Below are 18608 nucleotides of genomic sequence, written 5' to 3'. Positions count from 1 at the left end.
GCTGTACGAGCAGCAGGTGCATATCACAAGTCCTGGTTATGCGACCACTGACGCCAGGCAAACAATCGCTTTTCCATATAAGCTGACTGACCTGCTGAGTTCCTCCAGTATTTTGTGTGTGTTGCTTTGTATTTCCCACATCTGCAGATTTTATCGTGTTTGTGGGACAATCTCTGGAGTATTGATAATGACTGGGGTCACCCATCTTGTAAAGACACTGCCCAGAAGAAGGCAATGGCAAACCACTTCTGTAGAAAATTTTGCCAAGAACAATCTTGGTCATGAATGGACTATGATCGCCCTCATCAAATCACACAGCACACGACAATGATGATGATAATCTATGTGAACCTTCGTCATTTCACTAGCTACCCCTCCACCCCTTCTCATAAGCCCCTAACTGCCTCTAACCTCCCTGAAGTCACCAGTTACAGAAGAGCACCCACAAGGAAATCCATCCATTTCCCAGCCTCTCTTGCACAACACTGTTTACATTTAAGCAACACACAAAAAAAACTCCCAAGGAAGGCGAGATGTCGGCCTTGCAATTTCTCCAACCTGCTGACAGCTATCAAGTGTCCTGTGACTTTAGATAGCGAGTTTTGCCAGTGGTGGCGTGTGCATCCAGGAAAAGGAGGGGAGAGTGGGCGGAGGACGGGAGTGCAGACTCTAAAAAGTCAAGGAGATAGGAAGGAAGAACTTGCTCAGGACCCTTCAGAGGAAGCTCACAGAGGAATGTGGCCTGACTTTAAAAGTGAGAAGTGAAATACCTTTCAGACACTAAAGAGCTGGGAACACTGACCAGCAAGATGAAACGGCAATGGATCATACGTTTCCAGATGATGTTACTGATGGCCTCCTTGGCTGAAAGCATGCTCCAGGTAGGTCCTCACTGACACAGCAGCTGAAAGTGTCCCACTGAAGTTCAGCAGATCTGAACAGACAGAAGCACCTCAGCTGTAGGAGAAATGAGATGGAGCTTATTTCATTACGTGCAAGTGGTTATAATCTGTTAGAGCAATGACAGCACAAACTCAGGAAACTTGCTGAACAGTTGCACAAATTACAATTTTCTAGCGTGGTTCTAATTGCGCAGTTCTTTTCAATGACCCAGGGCCGGAATACCAAAGTGTATATTAATAGCTCCAATACGCTGTTATCACACACATTCCAAGGATGAGGTCTAAGTTATAACTTATCAGTTTCAAACAAATAAAGCTGCTTTGTAATCTCCAAGCACAGCTTGGAGTTGTGGCTTCTGTGCTTTTGGGCACAGCGTTCAGTTTGAATGAAGACCGGCTGTCGGGGACAGGTGGAGAACTTTGACTTAAAACACGCTATTGCAGAATGTTTATGTTCGTGTGTGTGTGTGTGTGTGTGTACTACAGGGATAAGATAGTTGTCCCTTTAAGCAGAAGACTAACTCTTTACGCTGTTGTATGACTTCAGCAGGGATCAAACCGTTGTGACAAGATGGTCCAAGTCAAGACCCTAACTCGGTGTCGCTCCTGTGCCTTAAACGCCAAGATACGGTGCCCACAGAACTACACTCAGCTTACTACGGGGATCGGATCCAGGGACTGCAGGTAATGAAACCAGATAAAAAAAAACAGAGCGACGGAAACTGGAGAAAAAGTGACGAATCCCTGTACTGACTACGTGAAATAACTATGTTCTTTTTCTCATTCTGTGAAAGGTACCACATTTCAGTCCGATCGTTCTTTATAACTGTACATGGCTGTTACCATGTCTGCGTCAAGGATGTGCTCCAGCATCGGTGCTGTGCCGGCTTCTGGGGACCAGACTGCATGGGTAAGCTGGTCTTCATCACCACCTCGGGAGGGTTTATACTATAATCTCAAAGCCTCAGAGTATGCTTCATCATCACGGACATATGTCATGATGGCAGCAGTACAGTGCAATACATTAAAAGTACTATTAGTTACAAAAGAAATATACAGTCAGTGGCCACTTTATTATGTACGTATTGTGCATTTAGAGATGCTCTTCTGCACACCACTGTTGTAAAGCGTGGTTATTTGAGTGACTGTCACCTTCCTGTCAGCTTGAACTAATCTGCCCATTCTCCTCTGACCTCTCTCATTAACAAATCATTTTCACCCACAGAACAGCTGCTCACTGGATGTTTTATTTTGTTTTTCACACCATTCTCTGTAAACTCTAGAGACTATGAAAACCCCAGGAGATCAGCAGTTTCTGAGATACTCAAACCCACCCTGACTGGTCACCAAAATCATTCCACAGTCAAAGTAACTTAGGTCACCTTTCTTCCCCGTTCTGATGTTTGGTCTGAAAGACAACTGAACCTCTTGACTATGTCTGCATGCTTTAATGCATTGATTGGCTGCCCCATGATTGGCTGATTAGATATTTACATTAACGAGGTATAAAGGTGTATCTAATAAAGTAATCTCTGAATGTATAGGAAAAGGTAAGAAAAAATACTGGACAAACTTAGGCAAGTGGGACTAGCTTAGAGGCCAGCAGGAATGAGTAAAGGCCGAAGGGCCTATTTCTATTGTGCATGACTCTATTTCCTGCTCCCTTTAAACTTACCAGGCGCAGAGAAACTATATGTGTTAAAAAGTAATAAATTTAATTTAAAAAGTAATAAAATTTGTACTGTTTCAAGTACCTGCACTAGTCCAGATATTCTATTCATCCATTCCCTTCAAAGTCAAAAGGTGCTGAATTATGGCGGTTTTACGTGAATTAATCAATAATTACATTAGTGGCGACACAGAGATTCAGCAGAGAAAAATGTGAAGAATTCTGCCCGTGTGGCATTGTTGTACAGTAAGTTTACATGGTGTTTCCTTTTTGATAAGAAGGTTCATTAATCCTACAGTAGGTGAAACATTCTGAGAGTTTTAAACATCCTGCTTTTATAGAGAGGTTGCAATGTTTACTGGCCATGAGAAAGAGTTGAGGGGAATAGGAAGCCGGGTGCCTTCATGGACCTGAGGAAGTCTCTGTCACAATGCTGGCCATTATCAGGGAGGAATATTGGCTAATTACTGTTTCACTGGCTGAACAGATGTCAACCTCTTAATGGCAATTGGAAAGTGGAAACACGAACCACGAATCATGAAGATGATAGTGTCAGTAAATTGGTAATTGTAAATTGACTGTCACGTACACCAATGTACAGTGAAAATGCAGGTGAGGTTTACCAAGATGCTGCCTGGATTAGAGAGCATCTCTTATGAGGAGAGGCTGAGTGAGTTAGGGCTTTTATCTTTGGATGAAGGAGGATGAGAAGCGACTTGATAGAAGTGTACAAGATGATAGGAAGCATAAAATCAAGTGGACAGCCAAAGACTTTTTCCCAGAGTAGGAACTGCTGATTCGAGGGGACATAATCTTAGGGCGATTGAAGGGAAGTGTGTGGGGGGAATGTCACAGGTAAGTTTTTTTTAAACACAAAGAGTGTTGAGTGTGTGGAACACTCTGCCGGGATGGTGCTGGAGGCAGATACATTTGGGACTTCTAAGAGGCTCTTAGATAGGTGCATGGACGATGGAAAAATAGAATGCTATGTAGGAGGGAAGGGTTAGATTGACTTTAGAGCACAATGGGCTGATGGGACTGTATTGTGCTGTACTGTTCTATGTCTATGTTCAAAAATCTTGAATTGAGCTGAGGAAAGACAGCATTTAGGTATTGGCAACACACACAAGATGCTAGTGGAATGCAGCAGGCTAGGCAGCATCTCTGGGAAGAAGCACAGTCTACATTTCAGGCCGAGACCCTTCATCAGGACTAACTGAAATAAAAGATAGTAAGACATTTGAAAGTAGGAGGGGGAGGGGGAAATGCGAAATGATAGGAGAAGACCGGAGGGGGTGGTGTGAAGCCAAGAGCTGGAAAGGTGATTGGCAAAAGGGATCCAGAGCTGGAGAAGGGAAAGGATCATAGGGCGGGAGACCTAGAGAGAAAGAAAGGGGGAGGGGAGCACCAGAGGGAGATGGAAAACAGGCAGAATAATGGGCAGAGACAGGGAAAAATAAAAGAGGAAGGGGGGAAAAACTAAATATATCAGGGATGAGGTAAGAAGGGGAGGAGGGGCATTAACAGAAGTTAGAGAAGTCAATGTTCATGCCATCAGGTTGGAGGCTACCCAGACGGAATACAAGGTGTTGTTCCTCCAACGTGAGTGTGGCTTCATCTTGACACTAGAGGAGGCCATGGATAGACATATCAGAATGGGAATGGGACGTGGAAATAAAATGTGTGGCCACTGGGAGATCCTGCTTTCTCTGGCGGACAGATTTAGATATTGGTTCATTATTCTCATAAGTGCCAAGATACAGTGAAAATCTTATCTTTCATACCGTTCATACAGATCAGATCATTACACAGCGTGTTGAGGTAAAACAATTACCGAATGCAGAACACAATGTAACTGCTACAGACATGGCAGAGGTCAGGAAAACAAATACAGTGCCAGATCATAACAAGGTGGACCGTGAGGTCAGGAGTTCTCTTTCTCAGACATAGTGGTCTTACAGCAGTGAGGTAGAAGCTGCCCTTAAACCTGGTGGCATGTGGTTCCATCCTCTTGCATCTGCCCCTGCTGTCCCTGTACTTACCCAAATGCTGTGCTTGTACCTGGCTCAGCCACATTGTCTGCCAGCTCATTCCATATACGCACCACCGTCTGTTGAAAAAGTTGCCTCTCAGGTCCCTTTTAAATCTTATCGTGCTGGGTAACCATTTAATAGGCTGTCCTTGAACCCGGTGGTGTGCGCTTTCAGGCTGTTGTAGGTTCTGCCCTATGGGAGGGGGGCAGAAGAGTGTATGTCTGGGGTGGATGGAGGGGCCTTTGATGATATTGGCTCTTTACTAAGGTAGTGAGGTGTAGACGGAGTCCACAGAGGGGAGGCTACTTTCTGTAATGCGTTGAGTTGCTTACACAACTCCCTGCAGTTTCTTGTGGTCACGTGCTGTACCAGGCCATGACGCAGCCCGTTACGACGCTTCTAGTTCTCCTGTACCGTGGGTGGTAGATGAGAGGACAATTTCCCCATTCATAAATCCATCTTCAAGGCTGGAAACTGCCTCCATTAACCCACCCCTCAGTGGAGTATGCTGACCAGAGGGGACGCCTTAGCAGCATGAAGCAGGCCGTATTGTCCAAATGACCAGTCTGACATTTGGTTCCAATGACTTCAACAGAGTCAAAGCCTGACAGAGGGGTGCTGGTGGAAACTACTCAAGTAGGCAGGGCACAGAAGAATATAGTCCTACTTAGACAGATAGATGCTTTATTGATCCCAAGGGAAATTACAGTGTCACAGTAGCATTACAAGTGCACAGATATACAAATATTAGAACAGAAATAAGAAAGAATTTTTAAAAAGTAATGTTAAAAATAAAACAGAGCTAAACAGAGCTCTGGTAAACAGAGGTTAATAACAGTCTAACAGGAGGGGGGTCATCACGGCTCCGGCTACAGGTTCACTCATAGAGCCTGATGGCAGAGGGTAAGAATGACCTCATCTAGCGCTCTTTGGAGCAATGCGGTTGTCTGAGTCTATTACTGAAAGTGCTCCTCTGCTCAGCCAAGGTGGCTTGCAGAGGGTGAGAAACATTGTCCGGAATTGCCAGAATTTTCCAGAGGGTCCTTTGTTCTACCACAGCCTCCAGTGTGTCCAGTTTGACTCTTATAACAGAGCCAGCCTTTCTAATCAGTTTATTGAGCCTGTTAGCATCATCCATATTCATGTCATTTCCCCAGCATACCACCATATAGAGGATTGTCCTGGTGACAACAGACTGGTAGAACGTGTGAAGGAGAGGCCTATATACCCCAAAGGAGCTCATTCTCCTCAGGAAGTAGAGGCAACCCTGGCCCTTCTTGTATATCTCTGTATCAGTGCTCCACTCAAGTCTGTCATCCAGGTGCACCCCAAGGTCCTCACCATCAACAGTAACAGGGAGTAATTAGTGAGCAAATTGGATTAGTGTACTTGAGCAAAAGGTTTGGCATGGTAATAGTGGGCCAAAGGTCCTGTTGCTGTGCTGCTGTACAACCAAATGAGTTCAAGACATACAGACACAAAGTTCGACAGCATGGAAACAGGGCCAGCCTGTACATGCCAACCAAGTTACCAGTCTGAACACCATTCATCATGGTCTCTCCAAGGTCCCAAACCATTGTCCTCTGTCCTCCTTCGATAGTGTAGTCAGAAACTTGCAAAGCTGTGACCCAGTGACCATTGGTAACAGTGAAAGCTGATATCACAGCTATCTTCTTAAAGGTCAGAGGTTGTGGGTGTTGGAGGCACTGTTGAAATAGTAAAATAGTTAATAGTCATAGTGAGAGACAAAGATAAAGATTTTTAAAGATTAGTTTTATTTGTTACATGTACATCAACACATAGAGTGAAATAGATCGTTTGTGTCAAATCAAACGAGTGAGGATTATGCTAGATAGCCTATAAGTGTTGCTATACATACAACACCAACATAGCATGGCCACAACTCACTTACCCTAACTGTGCATTGTTGGAATGTGGGAGGAAACCAGAGCACCAGGAGGAAACGTAAGTGGTCATGGGGAGATCATACAAACTCCTTACAGGCAGTGGCAGGAATTGAACCCTCGATCTTACAGTTGGTGCTGTAATAGTGTTATGTTAACTGTGCTGCCCTCAGCACAGAAACAGGCCTTTCAGCCCATCAGGTCTGTGCCAACCATCAACTGCCTGCTTACACTAATCCCATATTCAATCCCATATTTCATTCTCCCCACATTCCCATCAGCAGATTCTACCAGTCACCTACACTTTAGGGTCAATTTACAATGGCAATTAACCAATCACCCTCCACGTCTTTGGGATGTGGGAGGAAAATTGAATACTCAAAGGAAACCTTTATGATGACAGAAGGAACATGCAACGCGGTAGCATAGTGGTTAGCGTGAGGCTATTACATCTCAGGGCATCGGAGCTTGGAGTTCAATCCCAGCATACTCCGTAAAGAATCTGTATGTCTTTCCTGTGGAATGTGTGGGTTTTCCCAGCTGCTCTGGTTTCCTCCCACAGTCCAATGATGTGCCAGGAAGGTGAATTAGGCATTGTAAATTGTCCCGTGATTGGGTTAGGGTTAAATCAGTGTTGTTGGGGGTTGCTGGGCCAGCACGACTCAAAGGGCCAGAAGGTCCTATTGAGCACCGTATCGGTAAATAAAATTAATAATTGTACACCGGAGGTCAGGATTGAACCTGCGACTCCTGAGTGTGAGGCAGCGGCTCTACTATCTGAATGGGAAGAAGGCAGGAGAATGGGGTTGAGGGGGATAGTAAATCAGCTATGATAGAATACGGAGCAGTCTTGATGGGTTAAATGGCCTAATTCTGCTCCTATGTCTTATGGTCTTATGAACCATCATACCTGAAGATATCTATTGAAGTGTTACCTCTACAAGAATAATTGAAAACCGTTACAGTTCTTGTAGAGTTGTCAACAAGGATTTCAAATACCCCCTCGAGGAAGTGAGCATCTCATCTAAGCTTTCATTGCAGCTCTGGGAACGCGTTTTCCTTCCACTCTGCTGAAAAGCCTGACTTGTGCTTACACCCAGGGTGATGACAGCAAAATTCATTCATGTCACGTTACCTCGTGTTTCCTGAATGATAAGAAAGCTAACAAGCTAACATCTGCTTGTGTTAGGTCAATCATTAAAAAGAAAGAGCTAACCTTTAAATGCATGAGGCCTTCTACTTGCCTGTTAAGAACAGAAGCAGTAAGATCATAAGACCATAACATAGGAACAGAATTAAGCCATTTGGCCCATTGAATCTGCACCACCATTCCGTCATGGCTGATTTATTATCTTTCTCAACCCCAGTCTCCTGCCTTCTCCCCGTATCCTGTAATGCCCTTACATCAAGAATCTGTCAAGCTCCACTTTAAGTAAGTCCAATGACTTGGCCTCCACAGCCATCTGTGGCAAATAATTTCACGGATTCACCATCCTCTGGTTAATGAAATTCTTCCTCACCTCCATTTTAAATGGACATCCTTGTAATCTGAGGCTGCCCCCTCTGGTCCTAGACTCTCCCATGATTTGAAATGCATTGTAGAACACTCTTGGCTGATTCCATGCAGAAATGATGTCCTGATGAAAGGTCTCAGCCTGAAATAACAGCTGTCTATTTCTCTCCATGGATGCTCTCCGACTTGTTGAGTTCCCCAGAATCTGGCGTGTTTTGCTCAAGATTTGCTGCATCAGCAGAACCTTTTCTGTCTCATAAATGATTTCTGCTGGTTGTGTGACTATGAACAGGAGAACTAATCTAATATTAAGAGTTTGCGCTTTCGGGAAAGAAACTAGGAACTCTGGAAGTTTGTAGCTTTGCTCTGCACATGTCTGAGAAATTGTCAGGACTGAGCAATAGTCAAAGAACATAAAACATAGAACAGCACAGTACAGTCTCTTCAACCCATGATGTTGAACTGACCTTTGCTCAACATCTCCTCATAAGTCATGCTCTCTAATCCAGGCAACATCCAGGTAAATCTCCTCTGCACCCTCTCTAAAGTTTCTACATCTTGCTTTTAATGAGATGACCAGAGCTGAATATGATATTTCAAGTGTGGTCTGTCTAGAGTTTTACAGAACTGCAACATTACTTTGTGGCTCTCGAACTCAATCCCCTGATTAATGACCAATGCATGGTATGCCGTCTTAACAACCCTATTTACTTGCACGGCAACATTGGGGGATCAGTGCATGTGGACCACGAGATTTCTCTGTTCATCCACGCTGCTAAGAATCCTGCCTTTAACATTGTACTCTGCAATGAAATCTGTCAATCAAAAGAGTATTGTTTCACACTTCTCCAGACTGAACTCCATCTGCCACTTCTCAGCCCAGCTCTGCACCATCAACATCCCACTGTAAACAACAACAGTTGTTGTTTTGTGGCAGCAGTAAGTACAGTGCAAGGGAGTCTCCGAAATGTTCCCAATGCATCTGCTCTACCACCACCCCCGGCAGCTCGTTCCATACACCAACCATTCTCTGTGCAAAAATCATACCTCTGCCACCCCCCCCCCCCATGCTTTCTACCAATCACCTTAAAATTATGCCCCCTTGTACTAGTAATTTCCACCCTTGAGAAAAAGATGCTGGCTGTCCAATCTATCTATGCCTCTTACCATCCCTATCAAGTCATCTCTCATCCTTCTTCACTCCAAAGAGAAAGATAGATGGTAGTAATGAGAAGGTCCTCAATAGTGCGGAGGGTCCTTCTTGTTGGATGCCGCCTTCTTGAGACTCCACATTTTGAAGATGATCCTCGATGGTGGAGAGGCCTGTGCCCATGACAGGCTAGCTGAGTCCACAACCCTCTGCAGGCATTTCTGATCCCTCCATACCAGATGGTGATGCAGCCAATCGGAACACTCTCCACTGTACATCTGTAGAAGTTTCCTAGAATCTTTGTTGACATACCAAATCTCCTCAAAATCCTAATGCGTATAGCTGCTGGTATGCCTTCTTCATGACTCCATCGATATGTTGGGCCCCAGACTGATCTTCTGAAGCTGTTCACCCCCCTTTCCCACTGCTGACCCCTCAATGAGGGCTGGTGTGTGTTCCCCCGACTCCGGCTTCCTGAAGTGCACAATCCATTCCTTGCTCTGGCTGACGTTGAGTACAAGGTTGTTGTTGCGACACCACTAAATTGTCATTGTTACTGCATGTGCAGAGTCCAAGAACCAGATCTGTGGTCTGGAGGTAGTTTGATAAAGGATTGGGGAAGGGGTGCAGGGATTGGGGTGATGATGGGATGATACAGATGAACTTGGGAATTGTTGCACTTGCAATGACTATTCTTGCTGAGGACACTGCCCATTATAGGGAGAGATTGGGCAGGCTAGAACTTTTATTGTTTGGAGTGTAAAAGACAGAGACTGACCTTACTGAGATGTATAAAGTCATGAGGGGCATAGACAGGGTGAACTACACAATCTTTTTCCCAGGGGAGGGGAACTAAAAACTAGAAGGCATGGGTTTAAAGTGAGAAGAGAAAGATTTAAATAGGACCAAATCAATTTCTTCATGCAGCGGGTAATGCATTTTCGGAAACAAGGTGCCAGAGAAAGGACTTAAACCAGGTATAATAACAATATTTAAAAGACATTTGGATAAGATCATAAGGCAAAGGAGTAGAACGAGGCCATTCAGCCCATCCAGTCTGCGCCACCATGGCTGATTTATTATTCCTCTCAACCCCGTTCTCCAGCCTTCTCCCTGTAACCTGTGATGCCCTTACTAATCAAGGACCTATCAACCTCGCTTTAAATATACCCAAAGACTTGACCTCCACAGCCGCCTGAGGCCCTGAATTCCACAGATTCACCACCTGAGGCTGAGGTGATACATGAACTGAGGCTGGTGTGAAATGGGCCAAATGCAGGCAATGGAACTAGATTGGTGGTAGGCACGGATGAGTGGGGCTGAAGAACCTGTTTCCAAACACTGTGACTGGGTCATATTGCAGGCTGAGAATCAGATCGGGTCCAAGGCATGAAGATTGTGACAAACATTCAGGGAAAGGGCTCTTCAAAGTGCAGTGCATTCCTTATCCGTGACAAAACACACAAACAGGAATCGCTTAATCAATAAAGAATTTACAGGGGGGAAGTGGTAAATCACAGATAATGACTCCTCTGAAGTGCCAAGTCAAGGATATCAAACCTTCCTCCGAGGGGAAAAGTGCTGAGAGTGCCAACAAAAGAAGTGGCAATCAGTACAGAGCAAGCAACAGAAAAGTCCAGCACACACAAAAGCTGTGATCTCAGGAAGAGCAGGAGGCCATTTAACCCTTTAATCCTCTTTAACCATCCAGTAAATACCATCCTTTTGATCAGCAGAACTCAGCAGGTCAGCCAGCATCCATTGAGGGGAATAAATAGTCAACGTTTCAGGTTGAGGCCCTTCATCAGGACTGGAAAGAAAGGGGGCAGAAGCTGACCAAAGAAGATTGGGGGAGGGGAGGACTAACGCTGACAGGCTATAGGTGAGTGACAGAGTAGGTGGGTGGATGGAGGGTGGGGAAATTATCTAAGAAGCTGGGAGGTGATAGGTGGAAATAATAAAGGGCTGAAGAAGAAGAAATCTGAAAGGAGAGGAGAGTGGACCAGGAGACTGTGCCAATGAAGGGTTTCAGTTCAAAATGTTGACTCTTTATTCCTTTACGTAGATTCTGCCTGACCCACTGAGTTCCTGCAGCATTTTGCAGAATCTCTCGTGCTTAGAAGAGCAAGTGCTACTTTAAGACTTTGATAGCCAGATGTTTGACTGCACCTTTGTCTATAGATGTTACAGGGGTGGTAGAAGGGCCATTGTAGGGGAGACTCCGTGGCGTAGCTAAACAGTTCACAACACCAGATGTAAGATTGGGGTCAATTCCCGCCACTGTCTATAAGGAGTTTGCACGCTCTCCCTGTACCTGCATAGGTTTCCTCCGGGTGCTCCGGTTTCCTCCCACATTCCTGAGACGTACAGTTAGGATTAGTAAATTGTGGGAACACTATGTTGGCGGCAAAAGGATGCAATGCTTGTGGGCTGCCGCCAGCATGACTTTCACTCACTCGTTTTGACGCAAGTGACGCATTTCACTCTATGTTTCAATGCACGAGCGACAAATGTCAATCAAAACACTTCTTAGTTGACATTGTGTAATTCCTCCTCGTAAATTAACCCTTTCAGAAGGGGGACTATAGAGATCCATGGAGTGACAAAGCAGAGAAACAGGCCCTTTGGCCCACTATCTCTATGCTGGCCATCAGGTACCTATCTACACTCATCCCAGTTATCACCACATGGTCCATAACCTGCATTGCCTTGGCAATTCAAGTGCTCATCCACATATTTAAATGTTGAGTACCTCCACCACTCCACCACTCTCTCAAGCAGAGAGTTTCACATTGCGACCATCCTCTGGGTAAAACAAACGTTCTCAGTTCCAGTCTGAAACTTGCACCTTTGTCCACTGGCTTTCAACACTTCTGACATGGGGAAAAATTACTTACATCTACCCCATCTATACCCTTTGTAATAATGTATGCAATCCTCAAGTTACAGTAGCTCAGTTGATAATACAAACATAATGCATACTGTCAAGCATTTGGGATGCTGACTGGGTGGATGGGGACTGATTTGCCACTGCTGCAAGGCTGCAGCATCTTCGGCCTGGTGGCGACTGGATCTTCCTGCTTGCCTTCTCTCCCTACTCCACCGCCTACCCCTGAGCCACAGCTGTTGGGAGCTGGTTGAGGCTGAATATAGTTGGGCATGCTGAGAAGATTCACCTGCTCACTCAGTGAGGCCAGTTGGTGGCTGCTCTCCCTTCAGTGCTGTTCCTGTAACCCTCTCTCACACACTGTTGCAAACTTCCGACGGACAGACATTTCAGGTTGCAAACAGTTGTGGTAACCTGGGGACTTCCCACACTTCTGGCAGGTCACAGTCAGGCACCTCTGTTCCAGGGAAAACAAACACAGCCTACTCAATCTGACCTCATATCCAGAATATGGGCACTGCCCACTGCCCTCTCCAAGGGCAATTGATCCCGTACACAGTATGGTCCCCAGGACTGCTCACACTGGCTGCAATGGCATCCCAGAACAGTGTCTCTTTGGCTGAACGAAGGACATTCTGATGTAGGGAGCAATGTTGTTTGTTTTGTTAAGAATTATTGAAGTACTTGAAAGATGATAAAGCTTTACAGTTGTGTACTTACTGAGAGAGCATGTCTCACACAACCTCTCTGGGGAATTCCCATCCCCATAAGGGAGGAGGCTACACAACATCCATGCCAGGACCACCAAACTCCAAAACAGTTACTTTCCCCAATTTGTCAGGCTGATCAACACTCTTACCCACTAACCCACCCAACACCACTTCATCAGGCTGATCAACACTCTTACCCACTAACCCACCCAACACCACTTCATCAGGCTGATCAACACTCTTACCCATTAACCCACCCAACACCACTTCATCAGGCTGATCAACACTCTTACCCACTAACCCACCCAACACCACTTCATCAGGCTGATCAACACTCTTACCCACTAACCCACCCAACACCACTTCATCAGGCTGATCAACACTCTTACCCACTAACCCACCCAACACCACTTCATCAGGCTGATCAACACTCTTACCCACTAACCCACCCAACACCACTTCATCAGGCTGATCAACACTCTTACCCACTAACCCACCCAACACCACTTCATCAGGCTGATCAACACTCTTACCCACTAACCCACCCAACACCACTTCATCAGGCTGATCAACACTCTTACCCACTAACCCACCCAACACCACTTCATCAGGCTGATCAACACTCTTACCCACTAACCCACCCACAACCACTTCATCAGGCTGATCAACACTCTACCCACTAACCCACCCAACACCACTTCATCAGGCTGATCAACACTCTTACCCACTAACCCACCCAACACCACTTCATCAGGCTGATCAACACTCTTACCCACTAACCCACCCAACACCACTTCATCAGGCTGATCAACACTCTTACCCACTAACCCACCCACAACCACTTCATCAGGCTGATCAACACTCTACCCACTAACCCACCCAACACCACTTCATCAGGCTGATCAACACTCTTACCCACTAACCCACCCAACACCACTTCATCAGGCTGATCAACACTCTTACCCACTAACCCACCCAACACCACTTCATCAGGCTGATCAACACTCTTACCCACTAACCCACCCAACACCACTTCATCAGGCTGATCAACACTCTTACCCACTAACCCACCCAACACCACTTCATCAGGCTGATCAACACTCTTACCCACTAACCCACCCACAACCACTTCATCAGGCTGATCAACACTCTACCCACTAACCCACCCAACACCACTTCATCAGGCTGATCAACACTCTTACCCACTAACCCACCCAACACCACTTCATCAGGCTGATCAACACTCTTACCCACTAACCCACCCAACACCACTTCATCAGGCTGATCAACACTCTTACCCACTAACCCACCCACAACCACTTCATCAGGCTGATCAACACTCTTACCCACTAACCCACCCAACACCACTTCATCAGGCTGATCAACACTCTTACCCATTAACCCACCCAACACCACTTCATCAGGCTGATCAACACTCTTACCCACTAACCCACCCAACACCACTTCATCAGGCTGATCAACACTCTTACCCACTAACCCACCCAACACCACTTCATCAGGCTGATCAACACTCTTACCCATTAACCCACCCAACACCACTTCATCAGGCTGATCAACACTCTTACCCATTAACCCACCCAACACCACTTCATCAGGCTGATCAACACTCTTACCCACTAACCCACCCAACACCACTTCATCAGGCTGATCAACACTCTTACCCACTAACCCACCCAACACCACTTCATCAGGCTGATCAACACTCTTACCCACTAACCCACCCAACACCACTTCATCAGGCTGATCAACACTCTTACCCACTAACCCACCCAACACCACTTCATCAGGCTGATCAACACTCTTACCCACTAACCCACCCAACACCACTTCATCAGGCTGATCAACACTCTTACCCACTAACCCACCCAACACCACTTCATCAGGCTGATCAACACTCTTACCCACTAACCCACCCAACACCACTTCATCAGGCTGATCAACACTCTTACCCATTAACCCACCCAACACCACTTCATCAGGCTGATCAACACTCTTACCCATTAACCCACCCAACACCACTTCATCAGGCTGATCAACACTCTTACCCACTAACCCACCCAACACCACTTCATCAGGCTGATCAACACTCTTACCCACTAACCCACCCAACACCACTTCATCAGGCTGATCAACACTCTTACCCACTAACCCACCCAACACCACTTCATCAGGCTGATCAACACTCTTACCCACTAACCCACCCAACACCACTTCATCAGGCTGATCAACACTCTTACCCACTAACCCACCCAACACCACTTCATCAGGCTGATCAACACTCTTACCCACTAACCCACCCAACACCACTTCATCAGGCTGATCAACACCTTTACCCATTAACCCACCCAACACCACTTCATCAGGCTGATCAACACTCTTACCCATTAACCCACCCAACACCACTTCATCAGGCTGATCAACACTCTTACCCATTAACCCACCCAATACCACTTTACTTTTTAATTTTTTGAAAATGGAGATACTGCACAACACAGAATAGACCCTTCCAGCCCTTCGATCCACACCTCCCAGCAACCCCTAATTTACCTTAGCCTAATCATTGGAAAATTCACAATGACCAACTAACCAACCGACCAGTACGTCTTTGGACTGTAGGAGAAAACTGGAGCACCCAGAGGAAACCTACGCGGGGTGAACGTACAAAGTGTTTACAGGCAGTGACGGAAATTGAACCCAGGTCACCTGCACTGTAAAGCCTTGTACTAACCACTACACTATCATGTCCGGTCAGAGTCACCTTATGAATGGATACTCCTGTAGCATACACACAATCAGTCTATGTATACAAGCTAATTTTATGTATTTATATTTATTGTGCTTTTATTGTGTTCCTTATGCTTACTGTGGTTTTTTTTGGGCTCCATTGGATCCAGAGTAACAATTATTTCACTCTCCTTTACACATGTATGCAAAATAATGCTAATAAGCAATCCTGAGTCTTGAATGTCTTATGAGGAAAGGTTGAGCAAGCTAGGGCTTTTCTCTTTGAAGCAAAGGAGGATGACAAAGGTGTACAAGATGATAAGAGGCACAGATAGATTAAACAGCTAGTGCCTTTATCCCCAGAGAAGAAATGGCTAATATCAGGGATATAGTTTTAAGGTGAATGCAGAAGTGTAGTGGGGGGGGGGGGTGGAATTCAGAGGTAGATTTTTTGTACACTGAGGGTGGAATGCACTGCCAGGGGTGGGTGTAGAGGCAGATATATTCATGAGATTTAAGGGACTTAGGCACATGGAAAAAGGAAAATGGAGGATTATGTGAAAGGGAAACGTTAGATTGATCTTGGAGTAAGTTAAAATATAGCACGGTAAAATGAGCTAAAGAGCCTCTATCTACTTTATCAGACAACTTTATCTTTGATTTATTTGATCTACCGGGTTATAATAGGGAACCAAAGTTAAAATCTGATAAAAAAATAGCAGTTGAAAATGGAGATGTGCAGAAATTTCTTTTCTCAGAGGGTGGTGGATCCTCCAGAGAATGGCAGAGGCTAAATTGTTAGAAGTATTTATGGTGGAGATAAATAAATATTGAAAGGTGGAGGAATTGAGGGTTATGGGGAACTGGCACTGAAGAGGAGTTGGAACCATTATAAATCAGCCCTGACCATATCACAGGCAAGTCAGGCTTCAGGGGGCAAGAGGCCTACGCCTGCCCCTATTTTCGTGTCTTGTCTTGTTGGATTTTTCTAGCAGTTTAAACTTAAACCAGGCATTTGATGGTACAATCTCAGTACAATGGTTGTAGGTACGTGTAGATTAAAATAGGTAATCAAAGGTTTTATTCATAAAGATATATAAAGATTAGCTTTATTTGTCAGGTGCACATTGAAACATCAAAGTATACAGTGAAGTATCTTGTTTGCGTCAATGACCAACACAGTCTGAGGATTGTGCTGGGGGCAGCCTGCAAGTGTCATGTTAATATAGCATGCCCTCAACGCGCTAACCCTAACCACACTGTCACGGTGGAAGCATACAAACTCCTTACAGACAATGACAGGAATTGAACTGTGATCACTGGCATTCCTCACATCGCCTCTAAACTTCAAAGTAAATTCATTACCAAAGTACGTACATGTCACCATTTACTACTCTGAGATACATCCTTTTGCAGGCATTCACTTTAGATACAAAGAAACACAATAGAATCAATGAAAAAGTACACACTAACAAAGGTGGACAAAAATTATTGTGCCAAATTAGACAAAGTCTGCAAATACAAAAAAGAAAAAATACTACTAATAATAAATAAGCAATTTTGAGCACATGGAGCTGTAGAGTCCTTGAAAGTGAGTCCATAGGTTGTGGAATCAGTTCAGTGTGGAGGTGTTCACCTACCATGGTTGAGCAGTTCACCCACCTGGGCAGCGTCATCTCTCAATTTGCTACTATAGTAAGGGACGTTGACAATCGACTCGCCAGAGCCAGCAGTGCTTTCAGCTTCCTCCAGAGACGTGTGTGGAAGAGCCACCAGCTACGTCTGTCCACAAAAATCCAGGTGTACAGGGCTGCCATCGTCACCACACTGCTATATGGCTCTGAAAACTGGGTCTTCTACTGGTTGCTGGAGAGCTTCCACCAGAGCTGCCTCCGCTCCATCGTGATTTTCAACTGGCAAGATCATGTCTCCAACAAGCAGGTCCTGGAGAAAGTTAAAGCCACTCTGCTGCTGAAGCAGCTCCACCGGTCAGGCCACACGTTTCGCGTGGACAACTCCAGGTTACCGAAAGCAGTGCTCTGTGGAGAACTCTCTCAGGGAAAGAGAGATCATTGGTGCCATGCACAAGAGGCACGTAGACCTACTTAAGCAGCAGCTCTCGCAGGCAAATATCGAGCAGCTGGCTTGTGACAGAGACTGCTGGAGAACGCTGTTCCACGACGCAGCCTAGAATTTTGAGGAGTCCAGAAGAGCGACTGCTGAAGAGAAGAGGAGGTGCAGGAAGGATTCTACTTCCCAAGTGCCCACATCTCAGCTATTGCCGTGTCCCTAGTGCTCCAGAGTCTGCAGAGCTGGAATCGGCCTCAACAGTCATGCTGTCTCTCCAAAGGACACTTCTTCCCTCCAGATCTTTGCAAGCAAAGAACCAGCCTTCATCACCATGAGGTGGGTGACGCTATCCATGCTGTTTCAGGAGCCTGCTGGTTGAAGGGTGATAACTGTTCCTGAGCCTGGTGGTGTGAGACTCAAGGCTCCAGTACCTCCTTCCTGATGGCAGCAGTGAGAAGAGCTTCACATGTTTTGCTTGGATATCCAGCATCTGCAGATTTTCTCATTTTGGAGAAGAGAGCATAGCCTGGATGGAGGGGCCCTTGATGAACATATTGTGCAAATCTTAGTCAGCTGGCGAGAATGTGTAACCTTTGCAGAAGTCTATTAAAACTTAAGGAAATGAATCAGAAGTTGTAACAGGTACCCACACAACAGCATTGTGATTGTATCAATTAAAGTTTGAGAATTATTTCTTGATGCAAGTTTTCATTCCCATATCAAATATTAATTATGTTTTCAATTACCAGCCCCCAGGAACACTTCAAGCTGCATTAAATAGGAACTATATATCGAAGGTGGATGTTAATAAGCACAAACAGGAGAATGGAGGAGACATATCTGTGCCAAAAGAGTAATGATATTGGGGGACACCACCACATAACAAACAGCAAAGATTTATCTAAAGGGAATTTGGATAAAGTCATGAGGCAAAAACATATACAGTAGAAGGAAGTGCAGAGGTGAAGAGGGTGGGAGGAGGTTCATGGGCAATTTAAGCACTGACATGAACTGTTTGAGTAGAA

The 18608-nt window shown here is 45.3% G+C and overlaps 1 protein-coding gene across 2 annotated transcripts in view; it reads left to right on the top strand.

Moving 5' to 3' along the window:
• The first annotated feature begins 699 nt into the window (after window positions 1-699).
• Window positions 700-18608, top strand: part of stab2 (stabilin 2) — a 191852-nt gene continuing 173943 nt past the window's right edge. Inside the window, exons 1-3 of one of the 2 annotated variants that reach the window (XM_073058832.1) lie at window positions 700-881; window positions 1453-1586; window positions 1697-1812. In XM_073058832.1, coding sequence (XP_072914933.1) covers window positions 810-881; window positions 1453-1586; window positions 1697-1812 — 322 coding nt within the window. In that variant the 5' untranslated portion in view covers window positions 700-809. Of the gene's footprint in view, window positions 882-1449; window positions 1587-1696; window positions 1813-18608 lie in introns of both variants that reach the window. The other variant, XM_073058831.1, reaches the window with a different exon arrangement.

Source organism: Hemitrygon akajei, chromosome 10 (assembly GCF_048418815.1).
Source record: "Hemitrygon akajei chromosome 10, sHemAka1.3, whole genome shotgun sequence".
NCBI classification, from domain to species: Eukaryota; Metazoa; Chordata; class Chondrichthyes; order Myliobatiformes; family Dasyatidae; genus Hemitrygon; species Hemitrygon akajei.
Note: the sequence above shows the minus strand (reverse complement) of the source record. Positions and strands in the feature narration are given on the sequence as shown.